This window comes from Podarcis bocagei (genome assembly GCF_964188305.1).
Source record: "Podarcis bocagei genome assembly, chromosome: Z".
NCBI classification, from domain to species: Eukaryota; Metazoa; Chordata; class Lepidosauria; order Squamata; family Lacertidae; genus Podarcis; species Podarcis bocagei.
In genome coordinates this window covers 26989649-27010064 of record NC_138140.1, presented here as the reverse complement: position 1 = coordinate 27010064, position 20416 = coordinate 26989649, and the positions used below count along the sequence as shown (strand labels likewise).

Here is a 20416-nt window from a genome sequence, read left to right as displayed (position 1 = left end):
ATACAACATTGGTTCTGGAGAGTGCAGGGAAGGGCAAAGATGAAATCTGACAAAGTTCTGATCACTGACAGAACTTTGATTTTACTGGATTTTCAAACACTAATACAGGCTGATACAACATTGGGCGTGGTTTTATTTTTTTAAGTCATTGGATCAGCAAAATACTGGCTGCGTTAACAAACATCATGAAAGCTGATCAGAGCAGCAGAGGATTAATTTCATGCACAAATTAACAGTCACCGTTGGCTGCAGTAGCACAAAAAGCTTGCTTAAAGCTGTTGTGCAATTAAGCAGATCCTTCCACTACCTTTTTTAAAATTTTACATCAACTCTTGATTATATATTTGGGATTAGGATTACTTCCCCCCTGCTGCCTGCACAATATGTAATAAATCTATTTCTTCTTCATCATAAACCGGCTGGGAAAAGAGCCACTGTGCTTGAAGTTGTTTGTCTGCTTTTAGTGACTGACACATTAGCTCTTTCATGTTGTGAAATAAGTCTTCACTTTCTTAACATCAGCCAGGCCTGGTACATAAACCTCTTGCCCTGAGGGAGGCCTTACCTTTGACTGCTTAAGTGGCAATGTTTTTGAAATTCCACCCCAGAGCTAAACTGGGCTTATGATCATCCCAGCATGCATTGCACCCATGCTGATGGCACAGGGCCTGCGGGGACCAGGTGAAGTGATGCTGGCAAAACCCTCAAACTCTGTAAATTGTATTTCCACTTACACTGGCTTACAGGTGATTTCAATTGTACAAACACAGATTGGCCTTTCCTCAGATATATCACTTCAGACTGTAGTCCTAGTTGTGGGAAGCTTCCCATGCATCGTTGTGAAAAATAAAAAAGCAAACTCTCTCTGCATACCAGCAGCCAGAAAAACCATCTCATCAGGAAGGAGGCTAGGCTACAACATTATTTATACATACATACATACATACATACATACATACATACATACATTGTTATAACCCAGCCTTCATCAAATGGTCCCTGGGTCTCTGACTTACAGAAACATCACACTTAAAATAAGCACAATGTTCCTTTAATATAATAAAGTAAAACCACAAACACCACCAATAGGAAGATAACAAAACAGGGGGACAGAAGACAGAACTGCAGTGCTCAGCCATGTACATGAATACAGGAGGCTAGTAAACACCTATGCAAACAAAGGCCTGGGCAAATATGTGTGTCATGACTGATCATTGAAATAGCACATGGTGATGGCCCAAGAAGCATCCATTCAAGAAATGGGGAGTCACCACGGAGAATGCCCTTGCATGTGTCACCACCCCTTGAACCACAGAGGGTGGTAGCACTTCCAACAGGGCCTCCCCTGCTGCTCCCCTTCACGCCTAGGCAGGTCATTATGGGAGGAAGCACTTTCAGATAAACCTCTCTCCCTGACTTTCTAGCTTTTCATTCAAAGTAAACGGAGGTTTTGTATGGTTGCTTTCAGCATGGAGGAGCACTCATGAAGGACCGTACTATGTATGATTCCTACCTATTTGACTCCATATTTAGTCCTGCTGCTAAACTGGGTTTAAAAGCAAGGATGCTGGGTTAAATGACATCTGCTGTAATTGGCTGCATTCACACAACAGTTTATTCCATTTTCCTGATGTTTCTCTAACAGTTAATTTCTGCATTATATTTGTGTAATAAAACACAGCATAAAAGCCACGTCTGGAAATATAGCACAATACTGTATAGGGCATGTTTAGCTCTTATTTCCGTGTTACTTGTTTTCAGAATAATCTGTTTGCAAATAACACAGAAATTAGCACTAAATTGCAATTATAAGTACTTATGGTAAGAACAATATATTAACAGTTAAGTATTCCGAAATCAAGGTACAGTACTTTTTTGTTTGCTTGTTTGTTAACATAGAAGAAATTCAGATTCTTTGATTGTATGGGGCACAATAGAATTGAACAAGTTTCCTCCTATAAATATCTAGGCATATGGTTTCCTGAAACTGTAAGGGTGGAGGGTATGAGAAAAATATGCCAGGACTAAAGTGGAACAAATTTTTTTTTCTAAAAGGATGGGGAATTTCTTCCAGTAGCTATCCAGGTATATAAAGCCAAGTATTGCTTTTGGGGCACAAACTTGGTTTCCTGATTTTAAGCATTCATTCAAAGGAACTCAAACTTTCCCCCCCATAAGGTTAATATTCAACATTTCAAGGCATGCCACTTGAGCCACCCTTAATCTGGAAGGCAGCCTGAACTCTTTAAAGTGCCTAGTGTGGATTTATTCTATTCATTTTTTGGCTTTGCTGCTATCATGTGTTTACTCCTAATGCCTTGGCTTCTAAGGTAATGTTCTGTTCTTTTGAATCACATTGGCTGAAGGCTGTGGTGCAAAAGGTCACTTCAAGGGTTTTTCACCTTCTTACCTGTTAACTCAGGATCTAAAGGATGCCAAATCAATTGTTTAACAGCGGCTTTCTGGATATAGATTTCCAAGCGCTCCAAGGAATTGCACAGGGATCCTGCTTCTCCCAGTGGATGTGGTTAATCATGTCTCCCCTGCAGAGATTGAATGCCATATTTGGGATGGTAAACTATGTATCCCTGAATGTAGGAAGGTTTTATATTTGGCAAAGTTTAATGTTCTTCCTTCCAAGTTGTTATAAGGTAGGTACCCAATGAACCATAGATGCTGCCCTTGTAACAATGTTGAGAAGGAGTCTATCTTCCATGTCCTTTTCTGGCAAGCAGTTATGAGAGACCTAATAGATCCCATTCTACAGTCACTGTCTGACCACTCTTCTGAGTCTCTTATGGTCAGTTTACGCCAGGGCTCCAGTCATGGGGCAAGTGGCAAAGTTTTTGACTATGTCCAGCCATACTAGACCACTTATGACTCTATCTCTCTATATCTAATCTATCATCTATCTATCAATCATCTACACACACACACATTTAGCATTATAATTCTATGTTTTTCAGTTGTATTAATGTGTACTTTTATTACTTTTAGTAATTCTCAATTTTTATAAATTTAAATGGTCTGTTGAATGCAAATAAAGTGTTGATGATGATGACCACTGCAATGCATTGTTTGTGGGGCCGCCTTTGAAGACAGTTCAGGAACTACAGGAAGTGCAAAAGATGGTAGCTATATTGTTAATTGGGACAATAAGGCACAAGTTCTAGCCTGACTGCACTGACTGCTGATTTTGTTGGACCCAATTCAAACAGCTGTTTTTGACCTCCTATGGCTCAGGGCCCTGATAGCTAAAGTCGCCTTTCCCCAAATGAACTTTCCTAGACCCTGATATCATCAACTGAGGCCCTTCAGGAAGGTCTGGTGAGTAAAACTGAGAGAACAGGCCTTCTCTATATTAGTAACCCATCTACAGAATGCTCTACCCAAGGAGGTCATCTGGCATCAACTTTATTTCTCATTTGGTACCCGGCGAACATGTTTTTGTTTTTCCAGGGTAGCATCAATGAATGGATGTTTTACTCCGGTTATGTTTCAATATGTTTATGTACATTTATTACTGTTTTACATTCCTGTTGTAAATCACTTTGGGACTTTTGTTGTGGGAAGCGATTCATAAATTCAATAAACCTAACCCAGCTAAGCCTGCCTTTCATTGGTCACCAGCAGTCACTGACTAACATGCCTCCTGGCGTTGTGGTGATGACCAAACAGAGGGGGAAGTTATGCATGTCTCCCTCAGTTCCTTAGAGGAAAGACCAGGATGGATAATGGAAAATGTTTGGCTCATTCTGCAGACAAAGAATACATTACGTAGGTGTTGGTTCTGAGAAACTGTCAAAATTAGAATATGTGTTGCCTTTTTTGTGTCAAAGCCTGCTTTACAAAATTGCAATTGTCTAAGACAATGAAATGCACATTAGGCCCATCCCCATGAGAGAGAAACTTTCCTGTTTGGAACAACTTCAAGTTTATTAACTTATAAAAGTGATAGAACAAGTACATAAATAATGGTTACAAGTATGTGTCTTGGGAAGTGGGTGGGGAGAAGCCCAACCTAAACCCAGGCTATGGTGTATATTTGTTAATCTTAAGCAAACTCACTACATTGGTGCTTCCTTTTCCTTAAAAAGTTGTTATCATACAAATAAATACACAGTCTGCACCCCACCTTTCTTGTCACAAATACAGAAAGTAATTCACTTTTCTTTCAAAAATAAAAAATAAGTACTGTACACTTTCCATGAACTTCCCACCTCACAGTGGTATACTCCAGAAATAGGTATACCACACCTTATCTGCTAATAATTAGGCCTAAGTGCTCATTAAGTTTCCACTGAGAGAGGTGCTTGATGCTTTAGATTATACTTCCATGTCTGGGAAGAATCACTTTGTAGACCACTCTGGCTGTGGTGGGACTAAATCCAACGCTTCTCTTCTGTTCGCAAAACAACTCCCACTTGCACAACATAACTTCCCTTCCCTGCTACAACCCCCTCATGCAAAATCTGTTCCAGAGGGTTTTTTGGGGGGGTCCTCTGGAACAGCCTTTGTGTGTGTATGGGGGGAGAAGCAGAGGAAGGGGAAGTGGGGTGTTGGATACAACTCCAGCACTGCACCTGACAAAGTAGGCCTTTGCCAAGACAGGCCACAAAGGAGACTTCAAATGTGCACCAGCTGTTGCCATAACTTTACTGTGACACAGGAAGGTGCCTTCTGCTGAGTCAGTATCCTCTACAACAGGGACAAGACAACATGGTGTCCTCCAGGTTGCTGGACCACAGCTTCCACATTCCTGATCATAGGCCATGCTAGCTGAGGGCTGATGGGAGCTGCAGTCCAATAGCATCTGGTGGGCTCCACGTTGGCTATCCCTGGTCTGCACTACTGACTGGCAATGACTCTCCACTGATTCAAGCAGGAGTCCCACCCAGTCCAGGCTTACCTGGAGAGTGAACCCAGGGACTAAACCTGGAATAAAGTGTGAGTTCTACCACCAAGCTAAGGCCCCTCCCTTGCTGTGGCATTTGCCAGTTTTGGTGAGCGCTACCTTCCTGAAATGAATCATAACTAAAATATTGATCAGCTCCTACCTTCCGTTTTATATGGTGTGAAACAATGGGCAGAAGCTGATGGCAGGGAGGTTGCTTAGAAAGCCATGTGCAAATGATATAGCAGTGAAGCCATTAGCATAGCTTAATGCATGAAGCATGGTATAGTTGAAAGGATCGGTGGGAATGTGGCCTGCAGTTCTGGCAAGAAATGATACTTCCTTCCCCAGGCCAAACTGGAGGCTCTTCCAGACCTACTGTTTACAGCACTATAGGTACTGTTACTTCTTGTTTTCTGGAGTGAAATTGTAGCAGACTGCCCACCCCAGTGGTCACTTGTCATTGTTCTTTGGAGGGTGGTATCATATTTTCACATTGAGAAAAGTTCTGTGCCTGTAGCCACACCTCTTCCATTCTCTTGTTCCACCAACCAGTAAATCTCGGAATTATGAGCACAAACACAAGTTACTGATAGGCTTTTTGCAGCTGGGGTGTCTGTGTGCATGTAGGTATATAACACTTGGAATTCTGACTCTATGGGAATTTAGGAGCATAGGCAGCAGGAACTACTTGAGTTCACTGCTTCTGACTGAGCTAGCCTCTAGTGTCACTCTATCAAAAAGGATAGGGAAAATATGGGAAACAGAAACTGCTGAAATTCACCCCAAACAGAAACTGCTGAAACTCACCCCTCTCCCCCCAAAAAAGAAATTGGGAAATTGCATGACACCTTCCTCACAATGCAGATCTTGCAGAACTGTTCCAGAAATTCCACAAATGTTGGAAATTTTGTGACGGAAGAAAAAGTAGTCTTGATGACTGCAATGTTGCAGAATAGCAATGGAATGACAATGATGTCATGTGGAAACACGCAGAAAAATCTGGAAAAACAGCAGCTGAAGGTATGATTGGAAGGTCCCTTAACTGTGTGATTACATTGTGTGAATGTATTTTTTAAAGACTAAATAGCAGAAGTATGTACGTAAAGGAGCTGCAACTCTTCATTTCCCAGCTACTCAGTGCATAGGATTGGCGCCCCTGGCCTACTATTTACTCTTAAAAAAAATCATTCTCAAAATGCACCATTTCTTTTTTTCCTCTTCTCCATCCCTGCAGAGCATCATAAGCAGTTTAAAGTTCTTCTTGTGCTCCAGGGATTATGACTTCATTAAGGCTGCTTGGCGGCCAAGATGCATGCTAAAAGGGACCACAGGAAAACAGCTTTGAGCTACCTATACCGAGTTGGAAATGAGTGGAAATGATTTAAAAAGGAGCCTTTCCCTCAAATTAGTAGAAAAATAGAGTAATTCGTGCTAATGTCTGCTATTTCAACAGTTAACAGGAAAACTATGCATTACATGCTCATGCACGCAACAACACCTTGATGCCCGTTTTCGGAAAGCAAGGTTAAGAGTGGAGAAGCAGAGGAAGCGACAGGGAGTGCTTAAACTAAGGTCAGAGGCAAATTATGCCCTGCCCCCGCCTCTCTGTCTGCCCCTTGGAACTCTCCTCAGGCCACACTCCCATCACCCTGCCCTACACTCTCCTCCAGTTCTGTTGCCTGGCTGGAATATGTCCCATGAACTGTAAAAATGTCCCTGGCTTGCTTGGATAGAGAGATGCACGCCCAGAAAGCAGCATGGCTGGGCTGGAGCCTACTCTGTAAAGGTAAGAGTCACATCCATCGCAACATCCACCCCTGGCAGGTTGCACATGTGGAAATGTGACCCTTCAGCTGAAAAATGTTCCTTGCATCTGGCTTAATCCTTTCATCACCAGCCCTTTTGATGATGATGATGATGATGATGATGACTAAAATCATTTCTCCAAGCTACTCCACCTGGGCAGGGGGGTTGTTTTCCATGTGTGTGTTTATGAGGGATAAGCACCTTTCCTGCCTGCCTGCCTGCCTGCCCCCACTCTTGAAGCTGTTTTGCTCTTAAAACAAAACAAAACAAGACCTGCATCAAGGCTGTATTGTACATTTTAACATGTAATGTGATTAGCCCCAGAGGCACTGCGCCAAAAGCCATGGTACCTGTTAGTCTGAAATCTCACTTTATATTCCAAGCTCTCCAATATTGCTGTCAGAGTCATTTCCAGATCTGCATATAAAACATTTTCATTTTTGTTGTTAGGCCTTTTCCTTGATCATTAAGCTTGCCGGATGTAATTACTATTATTATTTTTCCCAAACCAGTAAAGCCACGACCCTTTACATGAAGCTAAACCCTCCCGTTGTCTCCTGCCAGTAACACAGCCTCCTATGTCTTCCGGAGAGATACTGAAAAGCCTGAGACAGATCTACATGAAGGAGCAGGTTACATTGGGCATGAGATGAATATTGACTTGCATTATAAGTTTGGCTTTTAGGGCTTTTAGGAGAAGCAGATTAAGCCCGCAGTCCAGCTGCAGATCCATGCCTTCATCGGCTTTCTGGCGTTTCTCTCTTAGCAATGTTCCTTCTCAGACTTCTCCAGGTACAAAACCTTTACCAAATCTTCCAGCTCTGTCCTGCACACCCGAGCTTCACACATTTGGCTTATCTGAGCTTCTCCCTCACTGAATATTTTCCACTGGCCTAAAACAAAACACAAACAAATATTTCACTTCAATGCAGGGGCACCAAATATGTCACAGCACAGAGAAGCTTTTTATCACATGGAAGCACATCTGAACCCCAGAAGGTTGATGGGAAGAGCCTCTATACGTTCATGTCTTTCCTAAGAGAATTTTCATCCCAAAGACATTTGGGTCTCACTGGTTTACATTAGCATCGCACAGTTCCCTAAAAGATCACAGGAACTGTAGTTTGCCCCGTGCAGAGTTACAAACTACAAACTACAGTTTCTGGGCTTCTTTGGGAGAAGCCATGTGCTTGAAATGTACGGTGTTGATGGGACCTATAGTTATCATTGGAGGAGGACATGGCTGCCTCTCTGGAAGCTTGAATAGCAGCACTTCTGCTAAGAGGTGAGGAAACACATGGCAACATTTTGTTGTAACTATAATACCAATGCAAGAACTACATATTGTCTCAAACCACAAGGCTTTAAGGAGTCAGTCCATCCATTCAGTTGCCTAACATCAATTCTAGAACTGTGAAGTGCAGAGAGATTGAGAGATGTATATGCAATGGTAAACTTTACATGCCTACTTTTCTACTCTTTGCTATAGCCATGATGTCAAACTAGCCATTATTGGGAAGCCCTTGAATAAAATCTCTTGCGGGCTTTAAAGGCATTAATAACGGCTACAACTCCTGCCAACCTAGCAGTTCGAAAGCATGTCAAAGTGCAAGTAGATAAATAGGTACCACTCTGGCGGGAAGGTAAATGGCATTTCCGTGCGCTGCTCTGGTTTGCCAGAAGCAGCTTAGTCATGCTGGCCACATGACCTGGAAGCTGTACGCTGGCTCCCTCGGCCAGTAAAGCGAGATGAGTGCCGCAACCCCAGAGTCGGTCACGACTGGACCTAATGGTCAGGGGTCTCTTTACCTTTACCTTTACAGACAGAAAACAGAGAAAATCCTGTTTGCTATTTGTTCTTTCCTGCAACTAACTGTGGAAACATATGAAGCAATGCATAGACAGAGGCAGGTGCTTTCCCTTTTGTATCATGCTCATTCAGTGGAATCTATTTGGATACCTCCAAGGTCTTCTTTACACAGCAAAAAAAAATCCAGAGATTGCAATTTGAGAGCAAAGGCATCTGGCAGCACAGACAAGGAATTCTAGGGTGTTCTAGCTCTTGCTGACTATCTCTGGTCAGATTACAATTTGGCTCTAGGGAACTGTGTATCCCACCCACTTTCTACATATCAGAAATTCCTGGAAGAGATCAGTTAAGAAGGCTTAATTTTGCCAGTCATTCTTGACTTTCAGTAGGCTTCAGCTTTTGACTCACTCCACGTACATGTAAACAAATCAGAGGCTGAAAAGAATCAAGGGATTGTTTGTCTAGTACCACTGATCATGTAAACAGCCCTTTGATTCACACAAATGAAATAAAGATCAGAATATTTTCAAAAGTTGCTGCCTTGGAATTTTTCTTGGTATGGTCAGATTGTGGGCTTCTCTAGACAACTTGTTTATTGAGCACCTATCAGGGCCAGATTTAGATGAATACAGGCCCTAGGCTGCTCCACTTGTGAGGCCCCTCCCCCACCCTCACGACTAGAAGAAAATGGAAGAGTGTTATAAAGAAAATTGAGTGAAACCAAGGATGATGGTGGGTATTTAAAATTCTTCAATTCACGATTTCTCCTCTAAAGGACATAAGATATTATTGTTTAATACCACAGTGATTTTAAAAAATGCATAAATGTTAAAATTAACACTGAAAAAACTTTTGCAATAACTGAACTTTTGTGGAATAAGCATTATTTTTTAGGAAAATGAAGTTGGAAAACACACATTGAGTTTACAAATTTTATTGCCTGGGAAATGTAAATAATATGATCATGGTTACCTGACAATGTGGCACTTTTAGAATCTACTTTATGTTGTCATTAAACAGTCAGTTTTAAAATACATATTAAGAAGTAAACTACAACCATCAAATACAGTATGACTAAAAATGTTCCCCCCTAGCCTTCCTTATAGCAAAACCATCCAAAACTTCATCAAAATTTGTTTGTCTAAGTTTGTCACTTTCAATGTACATAATGCTCAGTGCGGACAACCTCTCTTGAGACATTGTGGCCCATAATTCATTTTTAATCCTTTTGAGTCTTGAAAAACTCCTCTCTCCTGAGCAGTTAGTGACCATAAAGCTAAGAAATAGCCACAAGATTGCTTCTACATTAGGAAAGGCCATCTGAATTTTTTTCTTGTATATAATTTGATAAAGGTCTGTATGAGACAGAGAGTGCTCTGCTGTAAGCCTATGTCTTTGTCTCATGTACAGGTGAAAGTGCAAAGTTCATCAAGAAGTTTGAGGTCAATATCTTCTGGGTATGCTTCCATCAACAGTTCAACACCTTGCTGAATTTCTTGCTTAGATGCTGTCAGATTAGCAAGAATGGAAAACACTTGTGCAACATCACTGTACACAGTACTTCTTTTTAAAATGGCTCCAAGTGCATCTAATATAGGAATTTTATCCTAAACTTATCTCTTGAAGAAAGTGCATCTAAGGCACCAAGTGCACTTCTGTCATTTCTTTGCCGTTCCCTTACTCGTTGTCTCCTTGTTTTGTAGTTGACATTTGGCAAGGTGGTTTTTGCTTGTTTCTCAAGCTCATCAAAATCTTCTCTAGTTTTCCTTAAAAAATCCAGAAGTGAACTGTACAAACTTGCACAAGAACTCAATAACAGGTCTGATTTCTGAAGAGCTTTGCTGACCTTGTGAAAATGACCTAGCACATGGGTCAAAAAATAGGGCCCCACTGGCTGGCCCTGAGTCTCATAGTTGCTGGGCCTGAGCTGCCCTGCCCTGCCCTCGCATGAAGTCTTGGGTTTGCAATTTTGGGAGAGGGCAAACTGCCTGCTGGGGGCTGGGCGGGCTGGGGAGACCCCCTAGATCTAGAGGCCCTAGGCTTCAGCCTACTTAGCCCATACATAAATCCAGCACTGGCACCCACCCTGATTTGCTTGCAGGAAGCTTCTGTGGAAGTTAGATTATATCTCATCTAGATCGAGCACCCATTCTGATTTGTTTGCCTTGTTAATATATGACAAAGGACATCCTGACTTGCTCGGAGGGTGTTTATAGGTCTTCCTATTATTTGTTCACGTCACACTTTCTAATCCATTTCTGTCTCACTTTCTAAACTGCAAAAAGTCAGATCCTTTCTTTTTTTTTAAGTGGCTTTGTTTCGCTAGGGTAACAAAGCCTTTAACTGTGGAAATCTAAAGTTCTGATACGTGCTTAAATTTCGCCCACAAAATAGTGACAATGTGGAAGCACCCTTTATCGAGACATTGGCAAGTGAAGTTAATTTGCTTGATGTGCTAATTCATATAAGCACACAAGAAGAGCCTGCTGGATCTCCTCAATGACCCATCATCCTGTTCTCACAGGGACCAGCGAAGCAAGCGATCAGGATTCAACCACAAGCGCAACCTCCCCTGCTGTGATTTCCAGCAGCTGGTATTCAGACACATTACTGCCTTCAACTATGGAATCTCCACTATGGCCAGTAGCCATTGATAACCTTCTCCTCCATGAAATTGGCTAATCCTTTTTTTAAAAAAATCATCCAAGATGGTGGCCATCACTTCTTCCTGTGGAAGCGAGTTCCATAGTTCAACTATGTGCTACGTGGAGAAGTACTTGCTTTTGTCATTCCTGAATTTCCCAACATTTGGCTTCATTGGAAGTCCACAATTTCTAGTGTAACAACACAGGGAGAAAAACATTTCTCTAGCCACTTTCTCCATGCCATGCATAATTTTATAAATGAGGGCTGCCATAAGTCCAGATTTTCACTTTTTGAAATATGGCAGCCCTATCTAAACGTCTATCACAATCATTTTGCTTTATGTTCCGAAATGATCAGATCCAAACGTCTCAGAGACAACAGTACAATTAATCCAATTAGTAAATTGAGGATGCAACCCGACGCACACATTGAGACCAGTGGGACAGACTGAAGACATAAAGGTCTAGGCTCTGCGTATGAAGTGTGTGTGTGTATATGTGTGCGTTGGAGAGCATATTTCTTCACAACTAAGTTTTTGTGAAAAATCAAAGAAGGCGTTTGACTTACTCAAAGTGGTCTTTGTGATCTGCTTGAAGTGGCGTAGTTCGCTGAACTCATCCTTGGATACTGTTTGCTTGTCAAAGTGGCTCAGGATACCTGCAGCAAATGGTTAGAAGAACACACTCAAGAACCACCTTCTGCTTCTTGACACCAGGCCTTGCACAACTTGATTGCACAGCTTGAACCACCAGCGAACTGCACCATATTGTGCAGCAATTGGGCACCAGTAATTATCAGGATTTTCAACAGGCTCTAAATGTTTCCATTTGCTCCAGCGTCAAAAAAGAATAATCTTATACAGACAGATCTGACAACAGGCTTTCCTCACTTTATCCACAAAGCTTCAGCTCATTCTGGCTTGACTAAAAGTACCGTATTTTTTGCACTATAAGACTCACTTTTTCCCTCCTAAAAAGTAAGGGGAAATGTGTGTGCGTCTTATGGAGCGAATGCAGGCTGCGCAGCTATCCCAGAAGCCAGAACAGCAAGAGGGATTGCTGCTTTCACTGCACAGTGATCCCTCTTTCTGTTCTGGCTTCTGAGATTCAGAATATTTTTTTTCTTGTTTTCCTCCTCCAAAAACTAGGTGCGTCTTGTGGTCTGATGCGTCTTATAGAGCGAAAAATACGGTAAATCCCTTATCAATTGTGGGCTGGGGGAGCAGGTATGCATATTTTCTGCTAAAATGTTTTAACAAGTAAGAAAAAAGTCGAAACATACAGGGGTTCAAAACAACCCTGTGTACCTTGTAAAAACCAACAAGCCAACCAAACAACAACCAAGTAGACTTTGGAGAGTGCCTACCTTTGTTTGCCCATGAAAAGTTGTGTCAGAATAAAGTAGTTAGTCTGTTAAGGGGACACAACTCATTTTTTGGTGGGGGGGGGGGTTAGTGCCAGATGCAGAAACTTGTTTTTATATCACATTTGGAGGTGGTGCAGGGAGAGTGGAGAGACATTAACCTAGAGAGCATGGGTTTCCAAAAATTTTGAACCAGAGGGCAATCGTTTTGGACCCATCACACAATTGCTGCTGTGCAGGAATTATCTCACATGGATGTTGAAGGGACATACCACAATGGCTGATCCCTGTTAAAGAGAGAGGAGACCACAAAATGCTGCATCAGTAGGGGGATAAAGCACCTACATGAGCCACCAGCATGCTTGTTCGTTTAGAGAAGCTCTTTACACTCTTCTCTGCTCAGAACAGAACTGGGCATCAAATGAAACATGGGTATGTTGAAGGGGCAATATTCAATGTAGGAGAGGCTGAGCCTGTGCAAAGAGGAACTGGGCAGGAAGAACAAGCAGACTCTCCTCTGATGTGAATTTTTAAGGGGATATTTACTGAAACCTTTTGAAGGTATCATAGGAGGTACTGGCAGGCACACTCCAACCTAGATACTAGGCAAACTCCGTTTGGTAAACTCTGACCTAGATACTAGATAGAATGCCTTTCTCAAATTGTTCTCCATAGGCACGGCAGTCTTCTGGGGAGGTACTTCTTAGCATCTTGTCTTATTTACTGTTTTATTTTCTCCTCCCCCCCTTTAATGGATTGTCCTAAATGTATTCCTTTTGCTACTCCCGTTCCTCCCCTCTCTTCCCGCCACACCCTCTCTCTCTTTCTCTCTCTCTATACCTTCTCAGTCTCCCTCACTTTCTGCTACTCCTTTTATCCCTTTCTTCCCAATTCCCCCATTCCATATCATCTGCATAGAATAAGGCTGAGAACCACAGGTTGCCAAGCTCGTCTTTAAGTTCTTAAAAATACCTAACTCCATTTTGTTTACTTTAATCCTAAAGTCCAAAACCCACTTGCTTGGGAGTAAGCCTTCCTGAATTCAGTACAACTTCTGAGTAGGCATGGTAACACAGATCCACACTGCCCCCCCCCCGAAACACACGCCTTGATGATGGAATGAGAATGTTCTCAGCTCACCTTTTCTAATGGTCCACATGTGGATTTTGACTTGCGGTGGTTGATCTGTCTCCAGCGCTATCTTGCGTATGGTTTCTCCTTCCTCAGAGAGAACAGCTTCATAGACAGGGAGCATCTCTTCACCACAGAAGTAGTCTTTGCTGTCAAGGTTCTGACTTCCAATTTCATCTATAAGGGAAATAGGTTGATACATTCATATTTTACTTATTACATTTTATTCTCTCATTTACTCCAATGATTCCATGCCCCCCTCCCCGTGAGACTCACAACAATCCTAGGTTGTAGGTTAGGGCTAGGTTAGACTGAAATGCCTGCCAGGTCGTGGCTGTTCCCCTGTGCCCCATTCCACAGATGCTAAAAGACTCAGGGTCTGAGAATGGGGTTGTGGGCTGCCCTTTTAAACCCAAAGCAACCTGTTATCCATACCTGGGCAGACTTTACAGCACTTCCCTTCAATTTTCCTTGGATGCTTGCAAGGATATTGATCGGGGCAATTAATTTTTTTGCATTCTTGCTTGGTGATGTTGCAGGTGCACAACACACACTCCACGATTCCATAGGACCGAAGGTTAGGGTGCCAGGATTCTCCATGGGAGTAGGTTTTTCCATTGGAGACACAAACTGTGATGAAAAATGAGTAGAACTTAGATAGCTGCAATAGGGATAAAGTAACCACAATCTTGCCCATTAATTACTAAAAAACCATGGCACATTTTACCAGCCCATATTTTACCCACTTCATCACAAGAATATTGTGTGGGACTTTATCAAGATACTGAAATCAAGATACACTGCATCCACAGCATTCTCCTGATCCAACAAGCTTCTAATTCTATCAAAAAAAGAACTGAGTTTTGTCTTGCATGATTTGTTTTTGAGAAACCTTCTCCATGCAACTGTTGGCTACATGTGTATACTCTTCCTTCATGGTTTCCCCATTTTTCTGTTTCTTATACATGCCCTTCTTAAATCTCAGCTCATCTTTAAGCTACAACCACACTGGTTTCTTTAAATGCCTCCCACTTTTCTTTCTTGTTAGAATTGACTGCCTTGGTGCCTTCAATCTTTCACCTTTAAGAAGCTCCCATCCCTCTTGGACTTCCTTCTCTTGGAGCATTTCTGACCATGGAATCTCAACCAATAGTCCCTTAAAAGCTTTTTGAAATCAGCCTTCTTAAAGTCCAGTGTGCATGTCTCACTACACTCAGCTTTCCCTTGCCACTGGAGAATGAAACCGAGAAGGACATGATCACTTCCTCCCAAGACTCCCTGTACTTCCACTTTGTTGATCAGTGAGGCAATTGAGGAATTTGTTTGACCTTACATTCTTGGCAGAGTTTGAGTTCCAACAGATATTGGGGCAGCTGAAGCCTCCTACGACTACTATATCTCTCCTTTTTGAATGTTTGGTAATCTGCTCCAAGTCTTCAGTCTGGCTTGGTGGTCTGTAGTGTTAAGGTCAACATTGTTTCCCTCTCCTACAATTTTTAGCCATATACTCTTAATCTGCCTCCCATTATCTAGAATCTCTTCACAATTGTACACATCCTTTCCATATATGATCTGCAAATAAAAAGCCAATGATGCAACCACTTAAAAACAAACAAAACGCACAACAGACCATTGAGAACTGAGCATGCTCAATAGCCATGTAATGCTGAAAGTCAGTGGGGTGGGGGAGCCGAATGCCCTGTCTGAGCCTCTAACATGGCCGACAGGTTGGGATTCCAAACAGGAGCACTCCTGTTAGGAGGTGAGGAGGTACACAGCAACATTTTGTTGCAGTTTTATATGTCTCTAGTAATCTTAAAGGTATGTTTAGGTTCTAATGCTTAATACAGTACTATCTTCTAAACACATACAGTATGCATGTGTGTTTAGGAGATCCATAAAAGTTTAGCACTGCAGCCCTGTGCATGTCTACTCAAATGTAAGACTCACTAAATACTCTCAAGTAAGGTTGCAAACCTAAGCATGTCTACTCAGAAGTAAGTCCCACTGAACTCAATGTGGTTATCTGCCAGGTAAGTACGGCTGGGATTGCAGCCCAAGCATGTGTAAGACTGCAACCTAAATGTGTCTCTATTTAAATAATAATAATTAAAGCAATACTTTCTGCATTAGGACTTGAAAAAGCCAAGCACATCTAGCTGTGAGAAGTCTTCAAACCCAAGCCGAGTAACAAATTTGTCTGGCTGGCATCCAAATGTGCCTTTCAGACCTTTCTAAACATCTGCAATGAACTTCATGGTCATTGATTTGGTATTTCAGGAATCTGGAGTTGTGTCGTTTGGCGCCAAATGTGTGACAATAAGACCGTGACTTCAAAGGGGAGCCTCTCACCCAATGAGATGTTCTATCCCCTCTTTCCCCTGGATGAAGTAGCCAACCAATCAGTAGATAGCAATATGTCTGATCTATTTGCACAGGCTTAATAGCAATTCCTCGCTTGTCGACTGATACAGCTGCCTCCATGTCTCTGCCAGCTAGAGGTGACCACTTAAAAAAAGTCCCCAAAAGACTCTTATCAAGTGTATACATTCTATCACCACCAAATAACTGCCTTATTCCAAATCAGATCATTGGTCAACCTGGCCCATAATTTTTCAACACTGACTAGCAGTGGCTCTCCAGGGTTTCAGATAGGGGTCTCTCTTCCACCCTCAAATCTGGAGATGCCGGGGAGCTTCTGCATGCAAAGGATGTTGTAGTCTGACACAAGAGATGTAAGAAGGCATCATTTTCTATTCTGCCCTTTATTCATCCCTAGCAGAACTGTTTCCACTATGCTGCAGTTCAACTTCCGCCAGAATTGATGCTATTTATCTCACATCCTTCTGTGGCGTAAGTATGTAACTTACATACTAATTTATTCAATTCAATATGTCAGTTATTATGTTATTCCATTCCATTCATTTCCATGCAAAGGAAATGCAATGCAAATGAGGACAATACATAATCAATGATGTATTATTTGCATATCGAAAGAAGCAGCAACAGCAACAGTGAATACTAATCATATTCATTGGTCTGATTTCTGTTGTGCACATGAATAAGTAAACATTAGTAATCTCCATTACCATTTCTATTTTCATTGGAATTATTTAACATGCTTATCTCGCAGTTTATGTTCCTAAATTAGGAGTGTGGCTCTCAGTGTTACTTTGGACCTGCCAGTCCCTCTTTTTCAATATTAGTTCTCAGGTAAAATCTGACATCTCAACCACTACTACTGCTTCTATTTGGATTCCCTGTTCTACAAATACCCCAGCACAGATGCCTGCATTTTATAAAAAACAAGATTTTGGGCAACTTCCAAAAATCATTGTTGGAAGTGGGGAGGAAGGGGGAGCGCTGATGTTGGCATGCCCTTCTCTAGCTAGATAGGGTGGGTGCCTGTAGAAAGTGGAGCCCTTTGTCTGCATTTACAATGGGCCATAAGAACCTCGAATCCTATGGCATTCATGCCCATGACCTTTTTGAAGTTACCTCTCCAGTTAATTAATAACACTCACACTAATTGCATAGAACAAAAGGAAAAGACCTCATCAGCATTCTTGCTTCCATCTGGGGGGAGGGGATCTTGGACTCTGTGAGAAGCACATACAAGCCCCCCAAAACTGCCCCCCCATTGATGTGGTATCGTGCATGGGAAATGTGCTATTCATTTGGAGGCTTTTTATGTACTGAAGCAAATCAGTTAGAAATTGCTTTGATGATATCTTCGTGTGTGAACTGGAGGTCGGAGACATTGCAGCGGGCGGGGATTTCTTGCTTTGAGATCCAACATGAAACATCGGCCTGAGCTGAATGTTATTCCATGATTGTTCAGGTGGATAATAGACTCTATAGCCAACATTCCTTCAGTTAGTTAATACCTTGAAAGATTAGCTGGCCATAAATCAAAGGCTTTTACCATATTGCAGGCCACTTTTGAGAGCCCGTGGACTGTTGGCTTTGTGCAGAACGGCTTTTTCTACTTCAAAACCTTTTTACTACCCTTTTGGGTTTCACTTTGCAAACCTCCAGGCTCATTCACACAATCACTAGTGGGAAATCCTATGCATAAGTTGGGGGGAGGGTTCTGCTTCGTGTGTGTGTGTGTCATTAAAGCTTTGGCACCATCCTTTAGTCTGCATATTTTGCTGCAGGGGTAGCCAATATGGCTCCCTCCAGACAGTTTGTTGGCATTCCAATTCCATCTGCTCCATCCAGCATGGCCAATGGTCAGGGCAGATGAAAGGCACAGTCCAAGGTATAGAGGGCACCACACTGGCTGCCCTTGCTCTGCTGTAACTAAGGATGCTTGCAGAATTCATCCTGCATGACTTCTGATCTGCAGCTTGCAAACTAATATACAGATTGGAATGTGGTTATCCTGTGACACAGTTAGAAATGGATGAATACCAGTTTCTGGGAACTGTAGGTGGAGAGAGTTGCTGTTTTGCTCATGTCCAGCTTGCAGGCTCCCTGCAGGCATCTGTCTGGCCATAGTGAGAATCAGATGATGAACCAGAGGGGCCACTGGGCTGGTCGACAAGGCTCATCTTATCTTCTTATGAACCTCTCTATTTGGCTTTCTTTCACTTTCTCATTTTTCCAGCCTTAAATTCAGTTTGCTATATTTCCATATCAGTTTGTGAATTCTTTTTCAAATGTCCTCATGAAAATCCACCAGGATTTTAGTGTGAATTCATTTGAAGATATACATATTTGCATTCGATTTGACCCAATATACACTTTTTTGCAGAAATGTTTTCCCTAATATAATGCAAAAGAGAAGTGTGCGTTTAGGAGGACAGTTCTTTTTTGGTTTGTATATTGCTTAAGAAAGTGTGAATTTTGTGGCTCTACCTTTCAATGCAAAACAGAATCAAATTTCTCCTTCAGTCCTAGGTACAGTACTAAGGTGCATGTAAAAATGCATGATTTAGGATAAAAAAGGGTTATAAATGCATACTTTTGTGAAGATTCTTCAAAATGTACATACTGTAATACCAATTTTAATGCAGGGTTGTTATTTTAAAGTAGCAGATTCATGCAGAAATGGAATGCAACAGACTTAGGGAATGAAAATATCTGAAAAACCAGAAAGAGAATGCTTAACCCTCTCTAACTGTAACAAGCTTAAGCCCATGTAACGGGGGTGGGGTGGGGTAGAAATTTATATCCCTATCTACCCTTACTTCCATCTTCTTCCCCCCTGTGCTGAAATTTAGATTGCAAGATCCTAGAAGCAGGGACCTGCCCTCTTATTCTTTGTAAAGTGCCATGCACACTGATGAAGCTCGACAAATAACAACGATAATGCATTTATGATGTAACACATGACACAGTATTTGTGTGGGCATAGATCTGATGGGGTTTGTGTCTACTCCCTGCAAATTCTTCCCCCATAAAAAGAGTGGATATACTGCTGGAATCAAGCACATGTGATGTACATGCATGTCAGCCTTCTCTGCACTTGATGCACAGGACCCTTGGCTGATGATGGTGTAAAATGGCCTTAGGTCATTTCACATGTATTTCTGCAGCAGTACTGTATGAATCCTACCACCTTGCTGAAGCTGCGCAAATTGAAAGAGGCATAGCATTGGAACCTATGCTGATTCAGATTCATTGGTCCCTCTGGCTCAGTATTGTCCACACTGATGGCTATCCAGCATTTCATGCAGAGGGCATTCCCAATTCTACCTAGAGATGCTGGGGATTGAACCTGGAACCTTCTGCATGCAAAGCAGATGCTTCCTCGGTCTGGTCAGTGCCTGGGCTTTTGACTACTGGGTACCACATGCTTTGGGTTCTGTGATGGAAAAATGTGGGATATAAATGTAAGCAAAACAATACATATACTAAAATTAAAGTCCCTCCTCCTTCTCCCTGCACCTGGAGAACAAACATTCCATTATAATAAAATGCTGACTGATGTTTGAGAAAACAAGGCACCACTCCTGACTAGTGTAAGTCACTCTTTGCTACACCTAGCTCAGGACCCCATCCCCCCCGAAACTTTCCAGGTAAAAGTGCAGCATGGCATGCTGAGGAGAGAAAAAAATGATTAAAATAAAAATAAGCTGGAGAAACAAAAATGCTTTCACTAGTCAGCAAAAGCAAGCTACCAAAGGTTTTTGTAGAAGCTCCATAAAATGTGCAGGAATCCCAGAGATTGCCTAGGACAGGCTTCCTCAACCTCAGCCCTCAGATGTTTTGAGACCACAATTCCCAGCATCCCTGACCACTGGTCCTGCTAGCTAGGGATCATGGGAGTTGTAGGCCAAAAACATCTGGAGGGCCGAGGTTGAGGAAGCCTAGCCTAGGAGCCCCTCCAGCCACAGACTTGAATCTGGGGCCTTCTGAGTTGTGTGTAAGTGGTGCTGGGTTCCCTCCTCCAAACCCTCTAAGAAGAAGACAATTACACACACACACACACACACACACACACACACAGACATTTCACTTACTTCGCCCATGCTTCTGTTTGCTGTTGAGGACAATCTGTACAATAGTCCCAGAGGCCTGTTGCATATCCGGCAGGGCTCCTCTGTTACTTCTGCCACCAGGAGCCCGAGGAATGCTGGCTGCCTGTCGGGAATTGCTGGGTGGAGGGTCATAATGGGAGCGATGAGGAGAGTGCCTCTGCATGAAAGAGAGAGAGAGAAAGAAAAAAACCCTCTGAGAACAGGAATAGGAGCGATTCATGAGACTGAAGGTTTTAGAAGAACAATCTTATGACCTCTGTTATGGAGCCTCTGTTG

At 42.3% G+C, this 20416-nt stretch overlaps 1 protein-coding gene across 1 annotated transcript in view; it reads right to left on the bottom strand.

Annotated features, from left to right (window-relative positions):
- Positions 1 to 3910: 3910 nt before the first annotated feature.
- CHRDL1 (chordin like 1) overlaps positions 3911 to 20416 on the bottom strand; it is a 60629-nt gene continuing 44123 nt past the window's right edge. Inside the window, exons 8-12 of the mRNA XM_081179332.1 lie at positions 20123 to 20297; positions 14088 to 14282; positions 13662 to 13829; positions 11727 to 11816; positions 3911 to 7596 (exon numbers count right to left, since the gene is read on the bottom strand). Coding sequence (XP_081035458.1) covers positions 7466 to 7596; positions 11727 to 11816; positions 13662 to 13829; positions 14088 to 14282; positions 20123 to 20297 — 759 coding nt within the window. The 3' untranslated portion in view covers positions 3911 to 7465. The remainder of the gene's footprint in view (positions 7597 to 11726; positions 11817 to 13661; positions 13830 to 14087; positions 14283 to 20122; positions 20298 to 20416) is intronic.